This window comes from Oncorhynchus keta, chromosome 34 (assembly GCF_023373465.1).
Source record: "Oncorhynchus keta strain PuntledgeMale-10-30-2019 chromosome 34, Oket_V2, whole genome shotgun sequence".
NCBI lineage: Eukaryota > Metazoa > Chordata > Actinopteri > Salmoniformes > Salmonidae > Oncorhynchus > Oncorhynchus keta.
This window is the reverse complement of record NC_068454.1, coordinates 35,335,179-35,361,869: the sequence shown is the minus strand read 5'-3', so window position 1 is coordinate 35,361,869 and position 26,691 is coordinate 35,335,179. Positions and strand designations below refer to the sequence as shown.

At 40.8% G+C, this 26,691-nt stretch overlaps 1 protein-coding gene across 1 annotated transcript in view; it reads right to left on the bottom strand.

Annotated features, from left to right (window-relative positions):
• Positions 1-26,222, bottom strand: part of LOC118367004 (contactin-associated protein-like 5) — a 115,163-nt gene extending 88,941 nt beyond the window's left edge. The window contains exons 1-2 of the mRNA XM_035749919.2: positions 25,781-26,222; positions 208-318 (exon numbers count right to left, since the gene is read on the bottom strand). Coding sequence (XP_035605812.1) covers positions 208-318; positions 25,781-25,853 — 184 coding nt within the window. The 5' untranslated portion in view covers positions 25,854-26,222. The remainder of the gene's footprint in view (positions 1-207; positions 319-25,780) is intronic.
• Positions 26,223-26,691: the final 469 nt, after the last annotated feature.

Genomic DNA, 26,691 nt, shown 5'->3' with positions numbered 1-26,691 from the left:
AGCAATTGTTGTTTACAATCCATCGATCAAATCAATTACAGCTATACACAGATAATTTGTGTTTATTATGCTACACGCGGAAATGAAATGTTACAGCAACATGCTCTGCACAGGATGTTCATGGGAAGTTGACTCTGCGTCAAGAGGTTATTACTGATGGATAGGTACTTATACACAGCGTTGAGCGTGGCCTTAATCTTTACTCACCATCTCTTCTGTTGAGCTTGGAGAAGTGTGGAACGTTGCTGGTGGAGGACTGCGAGGAACACTGAAATGAGGCCTGGGGCAGATTTGATACCAAAGGGCCATCACAGTTATCTAAAGAGATCAAAACCAGAGCAATCAGGTTAGCGCGATAATACAGTAAGTAGCCTTGATACACCTCTGAGAACTGTGGCAAATATGCTTTCAACATACATTTTGTAACATTGAATGATCCTGTTTCCTGTGATCTCCTTGAGCATGTCTTTTACTGTCTCTAGTGATTGATTGATGAAATTCAAGTGATGTTCACTGCCCCCAATGTATGACAAATGACAGTGTATTGTATATGCAGACAAATGTGACAACCAACTCATTAAGTTCTGATTGCATTAAACACAAAAGATGGGAAAGACAAACGGTTCTGAGAAGGGTTATGCCTAGTGCTTCATTTCAAAGTCATGCACAGGCTGGTGAAATATGAGTCCTGGTAACCTTTTCTCTTCGTTTAACCAGGCTCTGCTGTTCTATGTTGACTGGGAGATGTAACTAATTACATGCTTCATAATCAGTCAAATATTTGCCATGTGATGGAGCACTACAGTGGAAGTTAATTTACCCCACGAGACAAGAATCATGGGAAATAACAGTATTCTCATTAGAAATGATCAGTCAGTCATATGTGTCATGTATCATTGATTCGTATTGGCTAATACATGGTTTCCAACATGTTGAAGCTAGCTCCCGTCACCTCGGACTGTGTACCATTTTGTTCAGGTGTGTCTTTAGAAGATTTGGATGCTTTGAGGTTTGGTTATGCAGAAAGTAACAGAGCCCCTTCAAATGACCGACAACGTACTGCCTAGAAAGTGTTTGACGCGATCTGTCCTGGTTCAAAGGGGATACAAGTCTCTTTAATCTCTCATTGTAGGGACAGAGTCATTTTCAGTTCAGAGGAAATCAACAAGCAATCGCCTCCTTGTTCACATAAAAGACCACAAGCGCTTTTTCTTCTTTTGTCTGCTTGCTGCTTGCCCTTCCTCCAGCAATTGACACATTAATTTATCTGTTTAGAATAATGTCAAGAAAACCCAAGAGACAATCCATTATTGTTCTTGTTTTCAATTGTGGCTTCTATTGAAGCATCTGCGCTGAATTTGATTGTGTCGCTGCAGGGCTTTTATCTCGCATACCAGGCAAATATCACTCCGTTCTCTCTTCTCACATTCTTCTTTTCCCTCCATTCCTATCTCTATCTCTCAGACTTTCTCTCTTTCCTTGAGGCCAATTAGTATTCCGAGGTTTCATTACATCACTGATTCAGTAGTACCTCATTGACCTGCTGAGACCTGCTGCTTTCTATTGCACCTTATTGGCCTTCACCATGGGTACGCCGAGAGCGGTTTGTTTACAGACGAGTGAATGCCAGCATGCGATTCAGCTCCACAGAGAAGCGTGGTATACAGTATATCTATAATACATCATCTCCTATTCTCTCTAGCTCTCTTTTCTTGTTTCCACTCCCTCTTCTATTTCCTAGTTGTTTTCCCTTTCTTACTCCTCTTCTCTCCTCTCTGCACACTTGCCTGCCCCCAGCTCTACTGTCTATCTCTCTTTCTCATTAGAGCATATTTCCTCTCATCTCCTCTCCTCTGTGATTGCTGGGGACAGCTTTTTTCCTCGTCATCTTGATGAGACTTTGCCCTCAGACTGCAGTCTGGGACCTGTCACTGACCCCCTCCCTCCCTCCCTCCCTCCCTCCGCTGTCAGTCAAGCCCTCTCTACCATATCCCATGCCATGAGGCATCTGCAGGTGAGCTGAGCAGGCTCCAACATCAACGAAGACAGTGACAGGCTTTTTGGGGGGGCTCACCCGTGCCTCACCCCCATATGCATGATTACTGATTTATTTGACATGTAATAGCATGGGACGGGGAGTACTCTGAGCAAAACCCAATGTTCGTCCCAGGTGACCATTCATGGGATCGGCTATAGCTGTACTAGCAGTATGGTTAAACACAGAGGAAGAGCCCCTAACCATGTCTGATACACTCCATAGAGGCCAACAGTTTAAGCTGCCAAGCAGTAGCTAAGCTGATTATTCAGCTAATTAACCTTTTCACAGGTCTGCTCAATGAGCCCCACATCAAAAATGATGGCTCCAGATTTTATTAATTGATTTCCAACATCATCATGAGAGAGAAAGAGAGGCGAGGGTGACAGCGGGAAGAAACACATGATGGAAGAGCATGGAGAAAGAGTGCAGGGTGGCGAGGGGCCCGGGAGTGTGTGGAGGCCCTCTTGTTATCTCTCAGTGTGCTGCATTTCCACTAAACATCCGAGCTAAGATACTTCAGAGACTGATAGGGTTTTAAGCCCCAAAGTAGGCTTGACATTCAGTTATAAAACAAGAAGAAGAAATGCTGGAAGATGTGGTTGTGGAGTTCTAAGCTGTGAGGCTGTAGTGGCCAGAGAATTATATGATACCCAATGGTAATCTCTCAATGAGGGCTCTAAGTACCAATGAGGGCTCTAAGTACCTAAAGAAATGGAGAGCAAGGAGGCTCAAATCTGCTCAGAGACATACAGGGTGTAGAGTAGAATCACTGGGATATATCCCAAAGCCTCACCCTCCACGATTTGGAGAGAAAAACATTCAGAACTTCACACCGACCACACATATTTTGTGGTGTTACTTTCTGTGCTAAAATGCCCCAAAAAATAAAAGATGTGAGAATGAGGTAGGTGTCCCTCGCCTTCTCTGTCTTTCTCTCTTTCCAATTCTCTTTGTTGAAAGACCTCAAGCAGTTTGCCTACCATGTCCTCACACACTCTTATTAAAAAGGGTTCCAAAAGGTTTCTTCGGCTGTCCCCATAGGAATTTTTTCTTGAGCATATGGTTAAGGGGCCGGAACATAATAAAATGACATATTTGTAGACTGCAAATTGACCACAAGAAGCCTAAACGGATATAATATTTGAATAAAACGTAACAATTTCAAACCTTGGTTATATTTGGGAGCATTGATAAGCATAGGGTGCCGTCTTTCGGATGGGATGTTAAAACGGGCGTCCTAACTCTCTGTGGTCATTCAAAATCCCACTTATTGTAAGAGTAGGGATGTTCACCCCGGTGTCATGGCTAAATTCCCAACCTGGCCACATTCCATCATGGCCACCTAATCATCCTCCTCATTCCTAATTGGCATATATCACTGCTCATCTCATCAACTGACAGCTGATGTGTGGTGAGAGTTCTTGCACAAAAATGATTGCTGTGCATCACTGAGGTGGGTGCTACACATTGACGGTGGCTGAGGTGAGTTTCCTACTATGTAAAACACTTTGGTAGAAAAATGTTATATGATTCCAATCCATTATTATTAATTACTATTATTTGTATACAATCACATATGTCTCTCTATTATGCGTGGGAATATTTGGGGACAGATTTCCAAAATGAAAATCACTTGGAGCTGATTTCCTGGTCTTTTTACAGTCTTTTATTTCCAACAATGAAAATTCAACAACAACAAAAATATATTTGTTTTATTATTAGTTTTTGCCCAGAAAACTCAGAAAACCACCAGAGGGCCAAATTCGGCACACAGTTGGGAAACCCTGCCATAGGAGAACCCCTTTTTGGCTCCAGATTAAATCCTTTTTGGTTCTATGTAGAACCGTCTGTGGGTTCTACAAGGGTTCTACAAGGAACCCAAAAGGGTTCTACCTGGAACAAAAAAAGGGTTCTTCAAAGGGTTCTCCTATTGGGATAGCCGATGAACCCTTTTAGGTTCTAGATAGTGCCTTTTCTCTAAGAGTGCACCGTCCTTGGTGGTGGTCACATCTGCAATAAGTCTTAAGGTTGGCGTCAACAGTATTGGACTACACAGTCTTTGAAAGTAAGGAGGGCCTTGAGTGCAATTCAATAAACTCCTCTTATCGATCTGCATATTGCACTGTTGTAATATCTTGTTTATATAAGCACTTTCTCTCTCTCTCTCTCACGCTCTCTCTCGTGCACTGTGATAATAAAAGTGAGTAATTGTTTCCACTTCCGAGATGTCAGGTTTAGTCATGCAAAGTAATTAAAACAGGACCACCTGCTTTGTGTTTGGCATATGCCAAACTGCATTACATTGATCAGCGTTTTAATTTATGCATTACCTCCCATACATTGTCAAAAACAAGTTTTAAACTAAATCAATTCTCACAATATTGTACCTAACATGCAAATGTCTATTTCATTTAAATGAACAATCTAAAAAACTCTTGAAACTGGTATATTATACTGTTGGGTCCCGGGCAACAGTTGCTCGTCCATCGTGTTGTTGCACGGTATGCCAAAACGTAGATAATTTTTCTATACAAAAAAACATTTGGCACTAAACTTTTTGTTATGTTCGGTACTTCTGTCAAATGTGTCTCACGTGACTGAGAGGATCAAGTCTGTCTATCAGCGCAGCCCCTTTACAGTGCGAAGAGCAAAGTGCATAGTCCACTTACTCATTAATTGCTAGAGCTGTTGGGGCTGCATTGGTTGATCCCCACTCATGATGCACAAAGGTTAACACACTTGAATACTGCAACATGGCATGCAGAGATGTTGAAACTGTTCATTACTGTTCACAAAACAGTAATAAACAGACAATACTGGTAGCTTCCAGCTTTAATTGTTGGCAACATTTCCTTGCAACATCAATTCAATACCCTAGTACATGTTTGTAATAATATGCTAACCATAACGCAGAATATGCTGATTTCAAAGCTCATTGTGACCAAAAACGTTACTAATTCACTTCGTCTCCTGCCACCAAAAACTAATTTACTTCTTTGTCTCCTCCTGAATGACATTATTTTCTTAAAGAGACAACGCACACTTTTATAAAAGAAAAGACTGCTTCTTCTATGCAATGTTGTTGATTAGTACAATAAAAGAATAGTTCCACAAGCTTCCCATAATAAGTTGGGTGAAATTTGGCCCATTCCTCTTGACAGAGCTGGTGTAACTGAGTCAGGTTTGTAGAACTCCTTGCTCGTACACACTTTTTCAGTCCTGCCCACATATTTTCTATGGGATTGAGGTCAGGGCTTTGTGATGGCCACTCCGATACCTGGACTTTGTTATCCTTAAGCCATTTTTCCACAACTTTGAACGTATGCTTCATTGTCCATTTGGAAGACCGATTTGCGACCAAGCTTTAACTTCCTGACTGATGTCTTGAGATGTTGCTTCAGTATATGCACATCATTTTCCTGGCTCATGATGCCATCTATTTTGTGAAGTGCACCAGTCCCTCCTGCAGCAAAGCATCCCCACAACATGATGCTGCCACCCCCATACTTCACGGTTGGGAAGTTGTTCTTCAGCTTGTAAGTGTCCCCCTTTTTCCTCCAAACATAACAAAAGTCATTTTGGCCTAACAGTTCTATTTTTGTTTCACCAAACCAGAGGACATTTATCCAAAACGTACAATCTTGTTTTTCTGGGGTCTTTCTTGGCTGATCTCTTTTGATTATCCCATGATGTCAAGCAAAGAGGCACTGAGTATGAAGGTAAGCCTTGAAATACATCCACAGCTACACCTCCAATTGACTCAAATGATGTCAATTAGCCTATCAGAAGCTTCTAAAGCCTTGACATCTTTTCTGGAATCTCCCAAGCTGTTTGAAGGCACAGTCAACTTAATGTATATAAACTTCTGACCCAATGGAATTGTGATACAGTGACTTATTGTCATGCCCTGACCTTAGAGAGCTTTTTAGGTCTCTATTTTGGATTGGTCAGGGTGTGATTTGGGTGGGCATTCTATGTTAATTTTTCTATGTTTTGTATTTCTTTGTTTTGGCCGGGTATGGTTCTCAATCAGGGACAGCTGTCTATCGTTGTCTCTGATTGGGAACCATACTTAGGTAGCTTTTTCCCACCTGTGTTTTGTGGGTAGTTGTTTACTGTTTAGTGTTCTGCACCTGACAGGAGTGTTTAGTTCTCACTTTGTTATTTTGTTTTCTAGTGTTCAGTTTTCAATAAAAATCATGAACACTTACCACGCTGCGCTTTGGTCCGATCCTTCTTCACCAGACGGCCGTTACACTTATAAGTGAAATAATCTGTCTGTAAACAATTGTTGGAAAAATTACTTGTGTCATGCACAAAGTAGATGTCTTAACTGACTTGCCAAAACGATGGTTTGTTAACAAGAAATGTGTGGAGTGGTTGAAAAACTAGTTTTAATGACTATAACCTCAGTGTATGTAAACTTCCGACATTAACTGTATGTTTTGCCAATAAAACAAGTCCTAAATGGAAGGGGTTGTTTGTCATCTGCAGCCCCATGAAATCAGCTCAAACCAACTCAATAACACAATGCATGCACGCACTATTGAATAATATGCATTCACCTGTATTGTGAATAGACCTAGGCTACATCTTCAGTTACCCAGATTAACAATAGAGATTTACCTTTCAACTAAAAGTTTACCATTATGTTGTTTTGTAGTCCCATTTAAAGTTAGATTGTTAAAAACAAAGTCAAATTGATTGTATGATTGTCTTATTGAGTTCTTCATGCATACAAAAAAAAAAAGATGGCCAGCGATTGAACAGAGCAGTAGCTGAGTTTATGTCTGGAGCTCGTGCCATTCTGTAACTTTGGCTTAAACGCCTCAGTTTCTGTTGTTGTGGTATTTTTTTTTTATTGAGTATTGTGATGGTATCATGTATCGTGACACTAACCCTGGTAGTGGTATCGAAGTCAAAAATTCGGGAATCGTGACAACACTAGTCTATCGTCACTTGTGTGGGATCCATTAGAAATGCCTGGGCTGCAGAAGAGGATATACAACCATATTCTCAACCGTGACCTTCAATGCTGTGCAGTCCACAAATGTAACTGCAGCCATGTCTATCCAATGTAATATTGTACAGTACTTCAGGGGAACATAAACACACATCCTGTAGATGGGTTAGCTGACAACGTCACAAAAGTGATGTAGGCACTTCCATGGAGCAGAGGTCACCGTGTTGTTGTGATTGCTAGCAAGAATGACAAGAAACTGCCATGTGGGGAATCGTAAGTGGCTCGTTTCATCTTGTACTTGATACCATGTCTTATTTTTGGTGTTTGGACTGATTTCATGTCTATGTCCCAAATATGCCAAAAATGTGCAATCCAGCTAAGCAACAACTGTAATGTTGTATTTGAGAGACAACAAGTGCTCATTGTGCAGATGCAGTCACATTTTCATTAACATTGGAGTTGAAAGATGGCTCACATGTTGTCAACAATCTAAGCCAACCCTGTCAGTTTTGCCCCCGCAGTTGTGCACGGGTCAGTTTTGTTGCTAAACAACCAACCTGTCTGTACAACATAAAATTGGGTTCCTAGAGCAATATTAGCAGAGGTCAAGGTCATTTCCATGGCAACAGCCTTTAGGGCATAAATGTCCCAAATATCTGTTGTGCACCTCTCCTCTACACCTTGACAGGTCATGTATAGGATATTTGAGGATTGGATTGGCATGTGAATATTGTAGTCATCAAAAACATTCCACAACTTGGAATATAACCGTTAGTTATAAAACACCATCCCTGTCAGTGTATGAGACTGACCTGTGGACCCAAAAGACTTGGGGCAAGCTGCACAGCATGGCTTTGCAGGCTCTGACACACTGTGGATCATCAGCTATCTTTAAAAATGAGGCCTAACCTGGTACTGGCAACCAGGCACTTCTCTCTCAAGGTCTCAGACCCTTGTGAACAAAGGTTGTGGGGAGGAAGAAAACAAACAGGGATTCAGTGATCCATTGCTTTTTCAGAAGAAACAACTAAACTGCTTCAGAATTCTTACAGTATTCTTTAGAATCTTTCTTCTGAGTTGTGTAATACTCCATACCTCGGTCACTTTCAGTTCTCTGTCTTAGCATATTACTATTGTATCATAGATGAAAGGCAGATGTAGCTAGTGACGTTAACTACTGCAGGGTTTGACGTTTCTTGACCTTTCTGGGGAATTTGCATGTAATTGCAAACACATTTCCACTAAGCTTTCAGCAGCTCACAGCGGCAGCTACCTCTGCATCTACGACTCTCACAGGAGCCAATGGCCTTGAGAGGGAAAAATAAAATGATAGAAGGAATAGAATATCAATATTTACTCAAGGGAATTCTTAGTCAACCCAGCCCACTGCTGATGCAGGACATGAAACCCATTTTCATTTTAATATAGTCAAATGTTTCCTTTCACACATTAGTTTCTATAGCAAAGCTCCACAAATGGTTACATCCTCAGATGGTTACATTTGCAACAATTACTTTTATGACAAAATAACATCTCCTGGACCCTTAGGTGGCTTATTATTGCCAGAAAGCATTGTTATATCTTCCTGTCTGCACAGATTTAAGACAAAGGGGAAAAAATGGCTGCTGCTACCACACAGTCCAACCAAGGTGCATGACTTGGAGATACAAATAGATTTTAAATAATAAATCAATAATCTTTTGCTGAACTTCCACTGTTCTTCAGGAGTAGCTGAATATCTCCAGCATGTATTTAAAGAAAAAAAAACAGAAATATGCGACTGAATACAAATGTTCTAGTACACGGCAACCAGGTAACGTTACAGTAGTTTGTGGATTCATGGATAACAACATCTAACCTTTTAAATCAATGAGTGGTTATATGAAATCAAACTATTTTCTACACCCATTAAATCCTGAGATTGATTTTCTCCGCTGGTTCTACAAATCACCCACCGGCTTTGATTAGCCTATTACCTGCTTTCTGAGGCCTGAAAACCATCTAGAGATTAACACCTGAAGCAGGGCCTGATTAAAAGTGCTCATTAAAACTGAAATAAAACTCCTATCATCATGGCCGATTAGATAACGACAATATCAGCCAAAGATAAACCTGATAACATGACATTCATTGTACCATTCAGTCAGATTGTGGCGTGCACGTTAACTGAATCATAAATCCAAATTGAGTTGAGTTATAGACGGAACCGGCGAGTTCCTGCACGAACACTTGTAGTGTTCCCCTAATCCATCAGTGTGAGATTCGATCACTTCCACCAGGCAGAAGGACATTAAGAGTCCAGTGATCTGAACTTGTCGGACACATCTCCACTGATCCAGCCCTGCCTGCCAGGCCCCAATAAGAGCAGTGAGTGGGGTGGAGCTCATTCACTTAGCTAGTTACTGCACCACAACTCTCCTTTGTTGTTTCCACTGAGCAGTGTGGCTTCTGGAGCATCACTGTGTGGCTGCTAAAGAGGATCCCAGGACATAAAAATAACTGGCAACAGCTTGATTACAATGATCACTGTACTCTCTCCATCAGTGACTCATTCATCGATTTCTCTCTTGTTTTGGATGCTGTCTCCATGTTGGAGCTCTCCTCCTGGAAACACCTGCATTGGCTAGTGACCACTCATCTAGTAGACAACAATGCCATGTTAAAAAACAGACAGCATTAAGTCTGTTTGCATGCTTTGGCCCACTGGATCTCATCTGACCTGATTTGGCGGCACTCAGATCACTCGCCAGCAGATGCCTCTGATGCTGAGTGGATCAAGCCATTTTTTAAGACCCAGATACAGCCGGGCAGTGAGATATCTGCCAATGTACATTACGCACATCACTACAGCAAGTGCCAACGTGCTCTGAAGGGATTTTGATGTTGACGCTCTCCTTTTTATTCTGTGGTATGCTGCAGGCTACCGTGCATGTTGGCTGTTTGCTTTCTCTCCCTGCCTATCGCACTCTCTGCCCCTCCATCTCCCTCTGCTCCTCTCTGAGCTGAGATGCATGCCATAGCTCTGCAGGGTTTACATCTTCACATCAACATCATGTAAGAGGATCAAGGTTTAGTGATTTAGGATCAGGAGTACATCATATTTTACTTTCAATAGATAAGTACTTGTTTTTCTCACCGGTCAAGTTCCAAGTAAACATGGCACATATAGTTAATCTACAGTATAGACGCATGTTCCGTCAGATTACCTCATTTACATCTTTGGTAACACTACCTTTATTATTAAACAACTGAAATAAGGTACAGTTTCTATTGCACTTCCACAACAACAAAAAACAGCTGTTTATAACATGTTGTTAGAATAATTAAATTTTGACTACACGGGTATTACAGTAACTTAACAAGTCACTTGTGCAGTGTCAACAATACAATCCCCGTCATCACTACAGCGCAACATGTGTCCAAGCACACGGTTAAACTCTCTATCCCGCCCCTGTGGCTTAAGTCGTTAGGCAGGACGAGAAGAGAGCCCCAACTGCAGCAGTGACTCAGCTCAAACGGTCGGTGGTCGCATAATTACATTTCCCTGCAGTCAGCACATTGAGGCTGATGGAGGAAGGCTGGAGCATTGTACTGTAATAGAAGGCAGCAGCGTTGGACTGGGCAGGACTGGGATGTACTATTCTCGTCTGCCTGTTAGACCTGAACAAAAGGGCTGGTATTAATTCAAATCCAAAATGACCACCCCTTCTCTGGATAAAGGCTAATGAAGGGATTCGCCTGTTGGATTTTAGTCAGAAAGAGATGTGTTGAGTTGACACAATACTAAAAGCAAACAGATTAAATGGGTTGATACCTGAAGGGGAATTTGATGGATTATTTAGGAATTACCAACTTCAGATGTAAACCGTCTACTTCTCCACCTGAGATGTGAGCTTACAGAAGGTGCATACTCAAATTAAGTGCTTCTTCTGTCTGAATCCATGACAAGTTCTGACGCAGTCAAACAAATCCCTGAAGACATCATCCCAAATTCAGTCTGTTTGCTTGGAGAGGACTGTCTGAAGTATAGTATACATATTCCTGAGGGCACGACATGGTTTCATATGAACTCACCAGTAATGAACCAAACACAGACTGAAGGGCATAGAGGCTGCTGGTAGTTTGTGAGCTGAATACTAAATATATATATACAGTCAGCAACAACTACAGTACGTGAATCATTGAGATACACAAGCATAACATTACAAACACCTTCCTTATATTGAGTTGTAGCCCCATTTGCCCTCAGAACTGCTTCAATTCGTCGGAGCATGGACTCTACAAGGTGTCGAAAGCGTTCCACAGGGATGCTGGCCCATGCTTCCCACAGTTCTGTCAAGTTGGCTGAATGTCCTTTGGGTGGTAGAGCGTTCTTGATATACACGGAAAACTGTTGAGCATGAAAAATCCAACAGCGCTGCAGTTCTTGACACACTCAAACCGGTCTGCCTGGCATCCTTTGTCTTGCCCATTCACCCTCTGAATGGTGCTGATGACATGGGCGTCAATTAAGGCAGCCCCCCGCACCTCTCTGATTTATAGGGGTTGGATAAAATGCAGAAGGCACATTTCGGTTGAATGCATTCAGTTGTGCAACTGACTAGGTATCCCCCTTTCCCTTTCTCACATACACAATCCACGTCTCAATTGTCTCAAGGCTTAAACATCCTGTCTCCTCCCCTTCATCTACACTGATTGAAGTGGATTTAAGACGTGACATCAACAAGGGATCATAACTTTCACCTGGATTCACCTGGTGAGTCTATGTCATGGAATGAGTTCCTAATGTTTTGTGCACAGTGTATCTTCTGCAGTTGAATCCTGAATCCCCTCCCTAACAATATGTATTTATAACCATGTTACATAAGATTGCTAACATGGAGAGAAACTAGTTGTGTTTTTATCACTAGAGCTCTCAAAATCATGTTCTAGCCCCAGCATATTGGTTCCATTGGGATATTTCAGGTGGTATAAAATGTACATACTGGGACATTAGAAAAGGGACACAGTCTCATATATACAGATGACTAAGAATGATATGCCAACTAAACTGGGTTTAATACTAGTAGGCCTAAATTCAAACAGGAGAAAGGTACTAAGTACTTTTAGAGGCTGAAATAAATATTGTTTACGACCTATTTTTTAACCAGTGGTGCCAATTTTTGCCTTTGGCTCCAAATTCTTTGTCTGTCCTGATGACGGCTTTGATCTCCTCCTGATATCATGGGCCCATTTGTCTGTTTGACAGTGCTTATCAACAGATCTCTCAACTCTCTTTGCTCATTAGCAAGCTTCTCAGACACCAAACAAACATTGCCCTACAATGAAACCAGACTAATTTACGGTAACAAATTGCCCTATTTTCACAAGATAGCTAAGGTACTTTCTCTAGTTAGTCAGATGTTCAAACTGTTATTTCTTTCTTCCACAGACGATATGCCAACATTTTCTTGGGTTTTGATACTAAATGTTAACATCAGTTCACCTAAACTCAGACCTGCCTCAGATATCCATGAGGAGTTGACAGGATGGGAGAACCAATATCACAAAATATCACACAGGTTATATTTTTACCATTCAATTTAGCAAACCTTCTCAACCATAGCCAATGATTCCAGGGTGGTAATTCCAATCATATTTGACACTCCAGGTGATCCTGCCTCGCCTCCACTGAATAGCCCCAGTGCTGGGAAAAAATATGGATCTTAGTTGGTCCCAAGTGACCCCACACATTAGCCCCCACTGGAAGTCAGCAACCAGGGGTTATTGGCTGATTAGCCCCACTGAATACTAGACTGAAGGAGAGGGACTCCCATTCAAATAGAATCATGTAGCCCGGCAGCCCCAGATGGTGGGTCTGACACGACAGCACTCTTTTTCCTGTAAAAAATGTCTGCCAGCACACTCAGATTTAAATACACTGGAATAATATCACATATATTGGAATACATGGTGCTAATATCGTGTGGCAACCCCAAAATCTAAATAGGTATACTGTAAACCATGTATAGAATGTACACTATATGAAGCTGTGAAAGCCCACAGAAAATACAGTGTTTCTATGTCAAATGGTTTTGTTACATTTCAGACTTCTGTGAGGTACACTACCGTTCAAAGGTTATAGGTCACTTAGAAATGTCCTTGTTTTTGAAAGAAAAGCACATTTTTTGTCCATTAAAATAACATCAAATTGATCAGAAATGCAGTGTAGACATTGTTAGTTTTGTAAATGACAATTGTAGCTGGAAACTGCAGATTTTTTTCATGGGATATCTACATAGGCGTACAGAGGCCCATTATCAGCAACCATCACTCCTGTGTTCCAATGGCACGTTGTGTTAGCTAATCCAAGTGTATCATTTTAAAAGGCTAATTCATCATTAGAAAACCCTTTTCAATTATGTTAGCACAGCTGAAAACTCTTGTCCTGGTTAAATAAGCAACAAAACTGGCCTTCGTTAGACTAGTTGAGTGTCTCTAGCATCAGCATTTGTGGGTTCGATTGCAGGCTCAAAATGGCCAGAAACAAAGAACGTTCTTCTGAAACTCATCAGTCTATTCATGTTCTGAGAAATTAAGGTTATTCCATGTGAGAAATTGCCAAGAAACTGAAGATCTCGTACAACGCCGTGTACATCTCCTTTCACAGAACAGAACAAACTGTCTCTAACCAGAATAGAAAGAGGAATGAGAGGCCCCGGTGCACAACTGAGCAAGTACATTATAGTGTCTAGTTTGAGAACAGATGCCTCACAAGTCCTCACATGGCAGCTTCATTATTAAATAGTACGTGCAAAACACCAGTCTCAACGTCAACAGTGAAGAGGCGACTCCGGGATGCTGGCCTGCTAGGCAGAGGTGCAAAGAAAAAGCCATATCTCAGACTGGCCAATAAAAAGAAAAGATTAAGATGGGCAAAAGAACACAGACACTGGACAGAGGAACTCCCGGAGTCGCCTCTTCACTGTTGACGTTGAGAGCATGGAGGGCTTAAGTTACAGTGGAGGGCACGGTGTGGATTTATACGGTGAAAAGTGTACTTTACAGTAGGCTTGAGCGATATGCCATATACTGGGTTATTCCGAAATACCGACAGTAAGATTTTCAATACTGTAAAAAAAAATGTAGCATTTATAAAGCAGTGGCATAGCACGCAACCCCGCAGCAACATTCAATTCCCTCCTGGATCAAGATCCCTGTTGCCTAAATAGTTTTCTGGGTACATTTTATTTTTAATTTTTATATCATAATAAATATTTTTTTATTAATGGCTCACCTTTTGTGCACTTCCGGTAATACCGTATACCCCAGTTTGGTACAGAAACGGTATGATGGCATGAAAATGTGAATACGGCCCAACCCTACTTTATGGTACTTGATTAAGTCTCCCGAATTGAAGATCAAAGGATACAGAAGGAGCATCTGGGACCGCCTGGCCAGTTGGGATGACAACACCGCTGCAGTATCATCTTGACTGCCAAAATGTCCCCAAATATGTTCAAACAAAAATGGATTAATGGATCAAATATAAACTCTGACTATGTTGGGGATTTACAAAGTCTAAAAACAGATTTTGTGGGAATTTTTACTTTGTGGTTAGTTACTGTATGCCATGAATTAATTGAGATTTTAAAGGAAATGAAGAGACTCATATTTACAGCTAATGTATAGGACTCAATAGATGGAGAGTGGTGTTCCATCAGTGTAGGAGTGATTTGTTTGTAAATACAAAGACCTCCACTGGCACCACATTTGTCAAATAGATAGTGTGTGTATGTTTGTGTCTGCACAAGTGTGTCTGCACAGTGTGTGTGAGTTTGAGCACACTCAGAAGTGGTGTAACTGAGACCCTATTATAGCTAAATTGAACTGTAATTCTGTAGTATTAATTAATTTGGGCACCCTCAAAAAGAGAGAAACGTATCTCATGCGTGCTGATTGCAGTCAATGCATGCAAATTGCTCAAGTTGATGCAAGTGGATCATTTATTTTCAGGCTGCCATAATTTGTAGCGATTCATCATTTCACGTTATCACATGAAACACCAGCTTAATGAGAAAACACAACCGTGGGGTGAGATGCCCTCAGCTGACTAGAGCTGTCCTACAGCGTCAGCTTCCACACACTGGAAGATGAAAAAAGCTTGTCATATATGGGTAATAATTTAACTGGAAACAGCTCATCTCCCCAACTCACTCTCTGTGTATTACTCAGACTGGAAATGTGAAGACACGGCTATTTCATAAAAAAGAAACTAGTTTTAACAAAACTATTCTAATTACAAACGAGCTCATAGCAATGAACATGTAAATGCTCTTTTGTGAGTGCGGGTCGTTAGGTTACAGACACATTTAGTTTAGTCTTAACACTTCATCAAGTGTGATAAATCAGAACAGAACAGCAATAACAGTCTGCCCTGCAGACCTATTGAAAAGAAAGCACAATTTACTTGAATTGTCATGTGACACAATATAAAACCATAATCCAAAGCCTAGGGTAATACAAAGCGGACCAGGCACTAGCAAAAACATATCAAAGAAAAGAGAACTCTAATTTGATCGTGAGCTCTGTGAGAGGAAGAAAAAGATTTTCTCTCTGCCTCTCTTTGCTTTGGTACTCAATTCGCCCAGAACAGCTGCAATAAGTCAAACTCAAGAAAAAGAATAGCCACGTTCTCATTAATACAAAAAGCAATGAATTCGAACAGTGGGGGCTGAACCGATCAAACAGAATAAGTCTGGTAGAGGAAGACATGAACTCTAGTCAGTGAGAATGAGGCAGTTACGGCCGTGGGTTTATCCAGAACAGTTGTGTTTGTAATGGATTTAGATAGAAACCCCTTTAGGATAAAGCCAGCTCTATTTTCCCTGTGCCAACTGTATCACTGTCCTGTTCTTTGTGTCTTGCCAACACAAACATTTTAATGCCCCCCGAGGCATATCATAATCTGCATTATCTGTGATCCTAGCAGAGGGCTAGCCATGGTGAGGCAGACGATCAGGATCCTGATGATGATAACAGTTTATCACAATGCCTTTTTCAGCACCAGGTCAACAGCTGATTATCATTTTGGAAATATAGCACATCAGCTGATAGGGTTGTCCCCATCGTAATTAAACAACACCACAACAACATCCCTCTGCATAATTTATAGTGACATTTTGTCCTCCTCCTAACTCCCTGATCACTTAATGGATCCTCATCTATCTTGGAGATCTGGAGAAGGGGAGAATGGGTGAAGTGATGGGGCATTTTAGAGGGCAATTCAGAACACGGCTATCTCTCAAAGTTGTTTCATTCATCTCTAGAGTGACCACTCACTCACTAATTTAAATTACCCCTATAGAAACACCTGGAATAAATTATCATGGGGTAAAGAGAGAATTACGGCCACATACCACTGCTATTGTATTTGTCTTCCCTCGCAAGGTCATTCATACTGTAACTTCCCCCGCTGTGTGTGGTGATATGGTCTATCTACGATAAGAGGTATTCATTTACATTTTAGAGGGTTTCAAAGGTTGGAAGGCTCGCTATGTCTGACAGTCTTTGTGTGTCCACATGCACACGCTTGTGTGCATGGCTGTAGGTGTGTGCATGTTTAGGAGTATGTGTGCGTGTGTGCATGTGTAGGTGTGTGTCTAATGTGCTCTTGTATAAATCCCTTTGACTTTGTGTGGGTTGTCAAGACCCATTTCCCCATGGTATTGACAGGATCTGGAGCAATATGCTGGAGCCAGACCCTAGGGAAGTATGTCATAAGTTATACTATCAGTATGAGTTTTTGAAATGGAAACTCCCCCCGCTGTTCCTTGCCCAAGGCAACCTTCACAACCGTACTCTCCCTCCCAGCAGGGTGACTCCATTTAAAACACCTAACATGTTTGACCTCATAATAAAATTGAGGTAAAGACTCTATTACACTAATGCTTTGGTCAAAATTCCACAATCCCCCACAGAGAGTGGGGATGTATTGGGAAATGTGAAATTAGCCACTGCTTTCACAAATATAGTGACATATTAAATGATTATACTGTTTTAACCTTTTGAGTACTCACTTACAGTATAATATCAGAATAAAATCCTCTCCTGGTTTTAACTCTTTAGCTATACTTTGTAATAGCCTACACCATTTGCAATCAGACAGTACAAGTTCTAGCATAAAGAAGTTCATACGAGAGGATTGTTTACTCTATTGCTAGTGTGGCGGCCCTCAACAAGATTGGCTCAATATTAATATTGGCCTAGTCAACCCAACACAGCTTATGTTGAGCCTCTATTAATCCCATTACACACAATTATAAACTTGCTTCTATCACAGCTACTGTAGGAGAGACACTTCCCTCTCTCAATTTCAATTCAATTCAGTTCAAATGGCTTTATTGGCGTGGGAAACATATGTTTACATTGCCAAAGCAAGTGAAATGTGAAAAAAAAACATCAGAAATGAACAGTAAACATTTCAGCCACTAAGGTTTCAAAATAATAAAGACGTTTCAAATGTTATATTATGGCTGTCTAACAGTGTTGTTACAATCTGCAAAATAGTTGTCGAAGTACAAAATTGAATATAAATTAAACATACTGTAAATATGGGTTGTATTTACAATGGGCTTTGTTCTTCACTGGTTAACCTTTTCTTGCGGCAACAGGTCACAAATCTCTCTCTCTCTCTGCGAGGAGTGCATGAGGACATGCTCCTCTGAGAGGATGTGGCTGCCATTATCTCTGTCACCAGACACAGGGGCTACACAAACCACCCATGATGGATATCTGGCTTCTCCTTTTGTTTCTCAAAGGTAAATATGAGAACAGTCATTTGCTTGTCCTCTAGGAGAATCTATATGTTTTATCTCTGAGCAGCTTGTCAATCCTGATCACGGAGGGAATTTGACATGAATGCAGAATGTTCATGAATGATTGTTCAGACTTGTGCTTAGATTCACCCCGTATAGACGAAGCAAAACTATAATACATGTCTATTTATGTCCATTGCCCATACCTGTTTTGGTCACCTTTTTTTTACTTGACCAAACATTACACAAACTGGATGCACTGAAACATTTTGGATGGCTAAGCTAAACAATGTTTTGTTTTGATCTGCGGCATGAAATCCTTGCTAAAATACCCAACCAAATATCTACATCAGGAAACCGGTCAGGTTTTGCACGTGTTTATTACCATCTGAAATACCACGTGTGCAAGAGCGGCTATCAACATTGTTTTTATAGATTAGCCAAAAATTGTGTTTGAAAAGTAAGAACTGTCACGCCCTGACCTTAGTTATCTTTGTTTTCTTTACTATTTTGGTTAGGTCAGGGTGGTTGGTTTAGTTTTTGTATTGTCTGGGTGTTTTTTGCCTGTCTAGGGTTTCTTGTATATCTATGGGGTTTTAGTATGTCTAGGTATATGTAGGTCTATGGTGGCCTGAATTGGTTCCCAATCAGAGACAGCTGTTTATCGTTGTTTCTGATTGGGGATCCTATTTAAGTTGCCATTTTCCATTTTGGTTTTGTGGGTTATTGTCTATGTGTAGTTGCCTGTCAGCACTTGTGGCGTATAGCCGCGCAGGCAGTTTGTTAGTTTGTTTAGTGTTCCTCGTGTAAATAAAGAAGAATGTATTCTTATCACGCTGCGTCTTGGTCTCCTCGTTATGACGAACGTGACAAGAACAAAAGTAAGAATTTACCTCTCGAGGAGATTGAATTAGTTCATGGACATTGGATGAAACAATTCACAGATGACCAGGAGGATGGAAATTAAATCTCCAAAACACATTAATTGTAGCAGTGGGCCAAATGATGGTATGTGTGTGGTGCCGTTGTGAAGTTTGTAGGTGCTTTTGAACCGTACCGTGTTGAATGGTTAATTGTGAACGAAGGGTAGCACTTCATAATAATACCGCGTCATAAAGCATTTATAATGGATTAGTAAATAGTTTATTTCTGAATCATTACTCCAATCATAAGATGTTTAATATAGGTCCTTAAAACCATTTAATAATCATTATGTAAGTATTTTTGTAATATATATATATATGTATATACAGTCAAAAGGGATGCAATTTCTGAGGCTGGTAACTCTAATGAACTTATCCTCTGCAGCAGATGTAACTCTGGGTCTTCCTTTCCTGTGGCCGATCTCAAATCAAATCAAATTGTATTGGTCACATACACAAGGTTAGCAGATGTTAATGTGAGTGCAGTGAAATACTTGTGCTTCTAGTTCCAGCAGCGCAGTAATGTCTAACAATTCCTAACAACTACCTAATACACACAAATCCAAAAAGTAGTCTAAAAATTCCTCAACAACTACCTAAAACAACACAAATCTAATGGGGTGAATGAGAATATGTGCATATAAATATATGGATGAGCGATGGCCGAGCGGCATAGGCAAGGTGCAGTAGATGGTATAAAATACATGTGATATGAGTAAGATTTGTAAACATGATAAAAGTGGCATTATTTAAAGTGGCATTGTTTAAAGTGACTAGTGATCCATTTATTAGTGTCCACTGATTGGGTCTCAATACAGTATATACAGGTGATATTTGTAATGTAAGATATGTAGACATTATTAAAGTGGCATTATTTAGAGTAGAATTGAGAGCCAGTTTCATCATAGCACTTGAAGGTTGCAACTGCCCTTGAAGAAATGTTCAAATGTTCCGTATTAACTGACCTTCAAGTCTTAAAATAATGATGGACTGTCATTTTGCTTTGCTTATTTGAGCTGTTCTTGCCATAATATAGAGTTGATATTTTACCAAATAGGGTTATCTTCTATATCACCACTAACCTTGTCACAACACAACTGATTGGCACAAACGGGTTCATTTGTGGAATTTCTCTCATTCTTGACTTCTAACAAGGCACAGTTTTTTGGTTACTACATTTACATTTACATTACATTTAAGTCATTTAGCAGACGCTCTTATCCAGAGCGACTTACAAATTGGTGCATTCACCTTATGACATCCAGTGGAACAGCCACTTTACAATAGTGCATCTAAATCTTTTAAGGGGGGTGAGAAGGATTACTTTACCCTATCCTAGGTATTCCTTAAAGAGGTGGGGTTTCAGGTGTCTCCGGAAGGTGGTGATTGACTCCGCTGTCCTGGCGTCGTGAGGGAGTTTGTTCCACCATTGGGGGGCCAGAGCAGCGAACAGTTTTGACTGGGCTGAGCGGGAACTGTACTTCCTCAGTGGTAGGGAGGCGAGCAGGCCAGAGGTGGATGAACACAGTGCCCTTGTTTGGGTGTAGGGCCTGATCAGAGCCTGGAGGTACTGAGGTGCCGTTCCCCTCACATGATCCCATATGTGTTATTTCATAGTTTTGATGTCTTCACTATTATTCTACAATGTAAAAAAATTAAGTAAAACCCTGGAATGAGTTGGTGTGTCCAAACATTTGACTGGTACTGTATAAATGTTTATATATTTTCCTTTATTATTTTCCCCTAACACTACCACCACTCCCCTAATTGGAGTAAACTAATGGACAACAACACTTAGGATTAATACTATATACATTTTACGGACACAGACATTTTACAATAGTTATCTTTTGTTTGTTTTTAGACACATGCTTCAACTTCACTCAAACTCTCCCATCTGTCTCTGAACACCATCCCGTTTTCAATTTGCCATTTGTTTTTCAGCTGTGCTCTGTTTCACGAAAGTACAGAACCTTTCTTTTTTTCATAGTTTCTACAGATTGTCATCTTAAAGACAAACATTTTTTGCTAAAAGTATCATTGCATTATTGATCGATTGAGTATGACTTTTTAAATCGCCCAGCAGTGCTATTCGCAGGGTTAGCTCCAGGAAAATGTTGAAATTCATTAGCCATACAAGCTACATATGGACAGCACCAAAACAATTGATCTCGTGATTGTCTCTTCATAGCAAAATCTGCAGAGCTGGGATGATTGTATCACCCATATAAACTCAGCAAAAAAGAAAAGTCCTCTCACTGTCAACTGCGTTTACTTTCAGCAAACTTAACATGTGTAAATATTTGTATGAACATAATAAGATTCAACAACTGAGACATAAACTGAACAAGTTCCACAGATGTGACTAACAGAAATGAAATAATGTGTCCCTGAACAAAGGGGGGTCAAAATCCAAAGTAACAGGCAGCATCATGCATTAAGTACTGCAGTGCACCTCCTCCTCATGGACTGCACCAGATTTGCCAGTTCTTGCTGTGAGATGTTACCCCACTCTTCCACCAAGGCACCTGCAAGTTCCCGGACATTTCTGGGGTGAATAGCCCTAGCCCTCACCCTCCGATCCAACAGGTCCCAGACGTGCTCAATGGGATTAAGATTCGGGCTCTTCGCTGGCCATGGCAGAACACTGACATTGCTGTCTTGCAGGAAATCACGCACAGAACGAGCAGTATGGCTGGTGGCATTGTCATGCTGGAGGGTCATGTCAGGATTAGAGGTCGACCGATTAATCGGAATGGCCGATTAATTAGGGCCGATTTCAAGTTTTCGTAACAATCGGAAATCTGTATTTTTGGGCGCCGATTTGTATACATATATATATATATATATATATACATATATATATATATATATATATATACATTTAACTAGGCAAGACAGTTAAGAACACATTCTTATTTTTCAATGACGGCCTAGTCATTCAAACAGCACTTTCGTGCGTTTTGCGTTTTGCCAGCAGCTCTTCGCCAGCTCAGCACTGTTTATCGGTCGACCTCTAGTCAGGATGAGCCTGCAGGAAGGTTACCACATGAAGGAGGAGGATGTCTTCCCTGTAACGCAAAGCGTTGAGATTGCCTGCAATGACAACAAGCTCAGTCTGATGATGCTGTGACACACCGCCCCAGACCACGACGGACCCTCCACCTCCAAATCGTGAGGTGAGGACCTGCCTTACAACAGGCCTACAAGCCCTCAGTCCAGCCTCTCTTAGCCTATTGTGGACAGTCTGAACACTGATGGAGGGATTGAGCGTTCCTGGTGTAACTCGGGCAGTTGTTGTTGCCATCCTGTACCTGTCCCGCAGGTGTGATGTTCGGATGTACCGATCCTGTGCAGGTGTTACACGTGGTCTGCCACTGCGAGGACGATCAGCTATCCGCCCTGTCTCCCTGTAGAGCTGTCTTAGGCGTCTCACAGTACAGACATTGCAATTTATTGCACTGGCCACATCTGCAGTCCTCATGCCTCCTTGCAGCATGCCTAAAGGCACGTTCACGCAGATGAGCAGGGACCCTGGGCATCTTTCTTTTCGTGTTTCTCAGTCAGTAGAAAGGCCTCTTTAGTGTCCTAAGTTTTCATAACTGTGACCTTAATTGCCTAGCGTCTGCAAGCTGTTAGTGTCTTAACGACCGTTCCACAGGTGCATTTTTATTTGATTTTATTTCACCTTTATTTAACCAGGTAGGCAAGTTGAGAACAAGTTCTCATTTACAATTGCGACCTGGCCAAGATAAAGCAAAGCAGTTCGACAGATACAACAACGACACAGAGTTGCACATGGAGTAAAACAAACATACAGTCAATAATACAGTATAAACAAGTCTATATACAATGTGAGCAAATGAGGTGAGAAGGGAGGTAAAGGCAAAAAAGGCCATGGTGGCAAAGTAAATACAATATAGCACAATAAAACACTGGAATGGTAGTTTTGCAATGGATGCATTTTCATGCATGTTCATTAATTGTTTATGGTTCATTGAACAAACATGGGAAACAGTGTTTAAACCCTTTACAATGATGGTCTGAAGTTATTTGGATTTTTACAAATTATCTTTGAAAGACAGGGTCCTGAAAAAGGAATGTTTCTTTTTTGCTGAGTTTATATATAACATTCTATTGGTTGCATAAATGTTGTATAATAGTTTAAATTGAAAAACTACGTTTTGAATCCAGCATAGGTTTTTTTTCTCTTTTTTTCTTTAAACATAATGAGATAGTTAAGTGAAATAATGTATTCACATATTAGACTCTACGGAGTGACTGCTGCAATTCACACTTTGGTTTTGGTAGAAATGGAACACTTATGTTATTTTACTCAGCATAGAGTCTGTCTGAAGTTACACATCCCACTAGTACAACATTGTGACTGTTTTGGAATAAAATGTTCAATATATTTTCTTAAACATCCTCCATATTGCGTGCTTATTATTTAACCATTGATATGTTCTAGGGCACATTTTGAGACCTTAATGAGCATCAAGTAGAGCTGGAATTTTCTACCAAATGGCATGTCCATCTTTTTGCGATAAATTACATTTCTAATGTATAAAGTAGAAATAGCTCATCAAAAAGGGACCATATAAATAGCCCACACTTTATATGACGCCACGCAAAAAAGACTTAACTAACTCAACCTCTTTTGCGTAATAATATTAATTATTTTTAAAATACTTTACAAGTTGTTTATACATGTGTGAATAACTAGGTTACTAACATTTAAAAATGTGTGAGTAATGATGGATAAATAATGAATAAAACATTTACTAATCCATTATGAATGTTATATTACATTGAGTCATTGTAAAGCGCTACCAAAAGGATTGCTTGGTTGTAAAGCACCATTTTTTTAATGTCCTTTTGATGTTTGTTATAACTTTTACTTATTTACAAACAAAATATATAAACTAATAGTAAACAATGAATTGCTTGAACAAAGGGGACATGTAACATTTGATGTTTCATGCATCAGGTCAATGCACACTGTTGACTCAAGTCCATATCCTTTGAATAAATACAGGATGAGGTGACGAGCAGCTATCACGACTGATGGATGAGGTCATTGAACCGTTAGGCCATGAAATGAAATGAGCCACACACATGCACACCACCAGTACTCATGCATGCAACCAGTTAGTTACACACACACACACACACACACACACACACACACACACACACACACACACACACACACACACACACACACACACACACACACACACACACACACACACACACACACACACACACACACACACACACACACACACACACACACACACACACACACACACAGAGGAAAGGGTAAACCGCCAAGTGAAAGTTTGCTATTTTTAGTCATCTTTAATCATCCGTTAGACACCGTGTCAAGATAAAATACTGATATGCATGTTAATGTCATCAACCACTCTTCTATGCATCCTGTGCTGAGTACATTTATTTCCTCGAGTTGAAATTGAAGCTTTAAAAATAGGGGGAGGGATGGGGAGAATGAACCATGATGATCAGAGCACTGTCTGGGAGGACCATTGAACAGAAGCCTCACTTGATGAGACTCTGATCCAAATAGAGAAGAGCAGCAGGCTGTTCAAACTGTGAGGCACAAACACACTATAGTGTTTCCCCCTGCTTTCTCTCTCTCGGCCAGGCTGCCTGCCAGGCTTGCCTGCCAGGTTGCCTTCCAGCACCAGGTAGAGCTACGGCAAAGCAATGCCTGTCCGACGGGAGACATTGAGCTGCCACAAACCATATTAATACATTACTGTAGGTGAAAAGGGGTACCAAGTCACAGACTAAATGGGTCCCAGGCACTAACATTAGCAGCAAAGCCCCCAATGCACAGCTTTTGCCTCAACCTTAAACAAGGTTGCATACAGTAATGCCATTTAGACAACTCCCTGTTTGAAACAAGGTTTCAAAGAATTATAAGAACAGTAAATGGATTCAGAACGACAGTGCTACCAAATCAATATCAGAGACTGATTGCTAATTCCTTTGTGTTTATTTAAGTTTGAAAAAAAGCTTTGGCTTATGAATGTATATTATTTCTACTGATTACTGAACCTTTATGCTGATAATCATGGGTGACATCTGGCATCTACTGTTCAGATGAGGAACCATGTCATATTTGTCTTAGCTTTGAGAATATAGTGTTCAGAACTGTCTCATTCCACTTGAAATTGAGCAGTTATATTCTCTGATCGGAGAGCTTCCTGCACCTAAGTAGAATAATTCTGACCTCTAGTGACAGTGCACGGATAGCCTAAGCATTTGCACTTGAGAATGTCATTCCTCTTAGTAAGTTTGATGACCATGGTAGGATGTGCTTCTAGGCATAGGCCTCTAGTCGAATTGGGTTCACATAGGTAGTAGGTATAATGCACATGCATTGTGTTTGAGTGTGGTCTCTGAAAGAAACAGTAGCCTAATAGCAATTAAATTAAACAAAAACAGATTATCCAATTGGGCAAAACACTGGTTGAATCAACGTTGTTTCCATATAATTTTTATGAAATTACGCCGGAACAAACGTGTAATAGAAGTTGAATTGACGTCTCTGCCCAGTGGGATGTAACCCTACACAGCTCTAGGTTTTCGCAAGGACTTCACAAATCCCGAGATAGGAAAGTGATGTTGAAAACTTATATATATATAAAACTTCATTTCGAATTTTGCTCCTACTGTTAATACAGAACACTGCAATGTGAGAAAGATGGATCTATGCGACACATGTTGACTCAAATGACATGTGCTAAAACGTGTATCCCAAGTACAGGAAGTTAGTTGATTGATCTGAGTATTATAAACAATCGATTAGATCCGTTTACATCCATTGCAATTGTAGAGACAAAGACAGGTTTTGCAAAACCGCTCTGTAGTTTATCTGACTGAATTGGGGTTATCATATGCATGCATGGAACTCCATGCTCAAATTTCTGCTGGTTTAGGATTGCGAGAGAGAACAAATGCCATACAAACTTAGAAAACAGAACCAACAATCTAAATACGTTGTATGTTGTATTATTATCAAGTTACTTACAGTGACTGGCCGCCAGCGCAGCACTGACAACGCCAAGCACCGTGAGAATAAAGGCGATGGCCAGAGATGACATTTCCACCTTGCTTGCCACAGATATCCAGGCTTCTGTATATCCTCCGTGAAAATACCTCCGATGACCGTACTTCCGAGCAGTGTGTTATAATTCCAGCTGCTTCGACTTCACCTATTCACTGCAGAACCATCACGAGGCAGGTCTTCTCGCGCGCGCACAACACCCTCTACTCTGCTGCTGCTCCCAAATCTCCGTCACATCGGTGCGTCTCTCTCTTTCTCTCTCCTCTCTCTCTCTCTCTCGCTCTTTCGCCCTCTCACACAAAAACGCCTTTAATCATTTCGAGTTTATTTTTGGACATTCTGCACGATTAAGCAATGGTATAGCAATATTGACATATGTTGCATTAGTTATGGAAGTTTTTGAAGGTTATATGGCTTATTTCAGAGGAATGGGCACTGAGGAGAGCTTCGGTGGATGCTAACGTGAGCTCCAGTCGCGCTCTCAACTGCCGCTCACACTATTTCAGCTTCACAGCAATAGACAGATCCGCATGCTGCATTCTTCACAAAGCACAGAGCACAGCCAGCAGTCAAAACAATACCAAGCTGCTTGCAGGCCTGGCTCAAATTAATACTTCATATATACCTCTCTCAACTTGTTTGGCTTAATTTAGCAGTTTCTCTAAGTTTCCCTCCAGACATTGTGCCACAGGCTGTATGTTTTAGATGTCGAGACTGCATAGACTACAGAGACGGTACAAAGAAACACGCGTTCTTTTCCTTCTGTCTCTTTATTTACTTCTGCCCACAGGCGGTAACCGAGCGGTGGATAACCTCCAGTCTCGCCGCGATTACCGTCTATTTCGACTTCTACTGTCTCAAATATTTTATCTGAA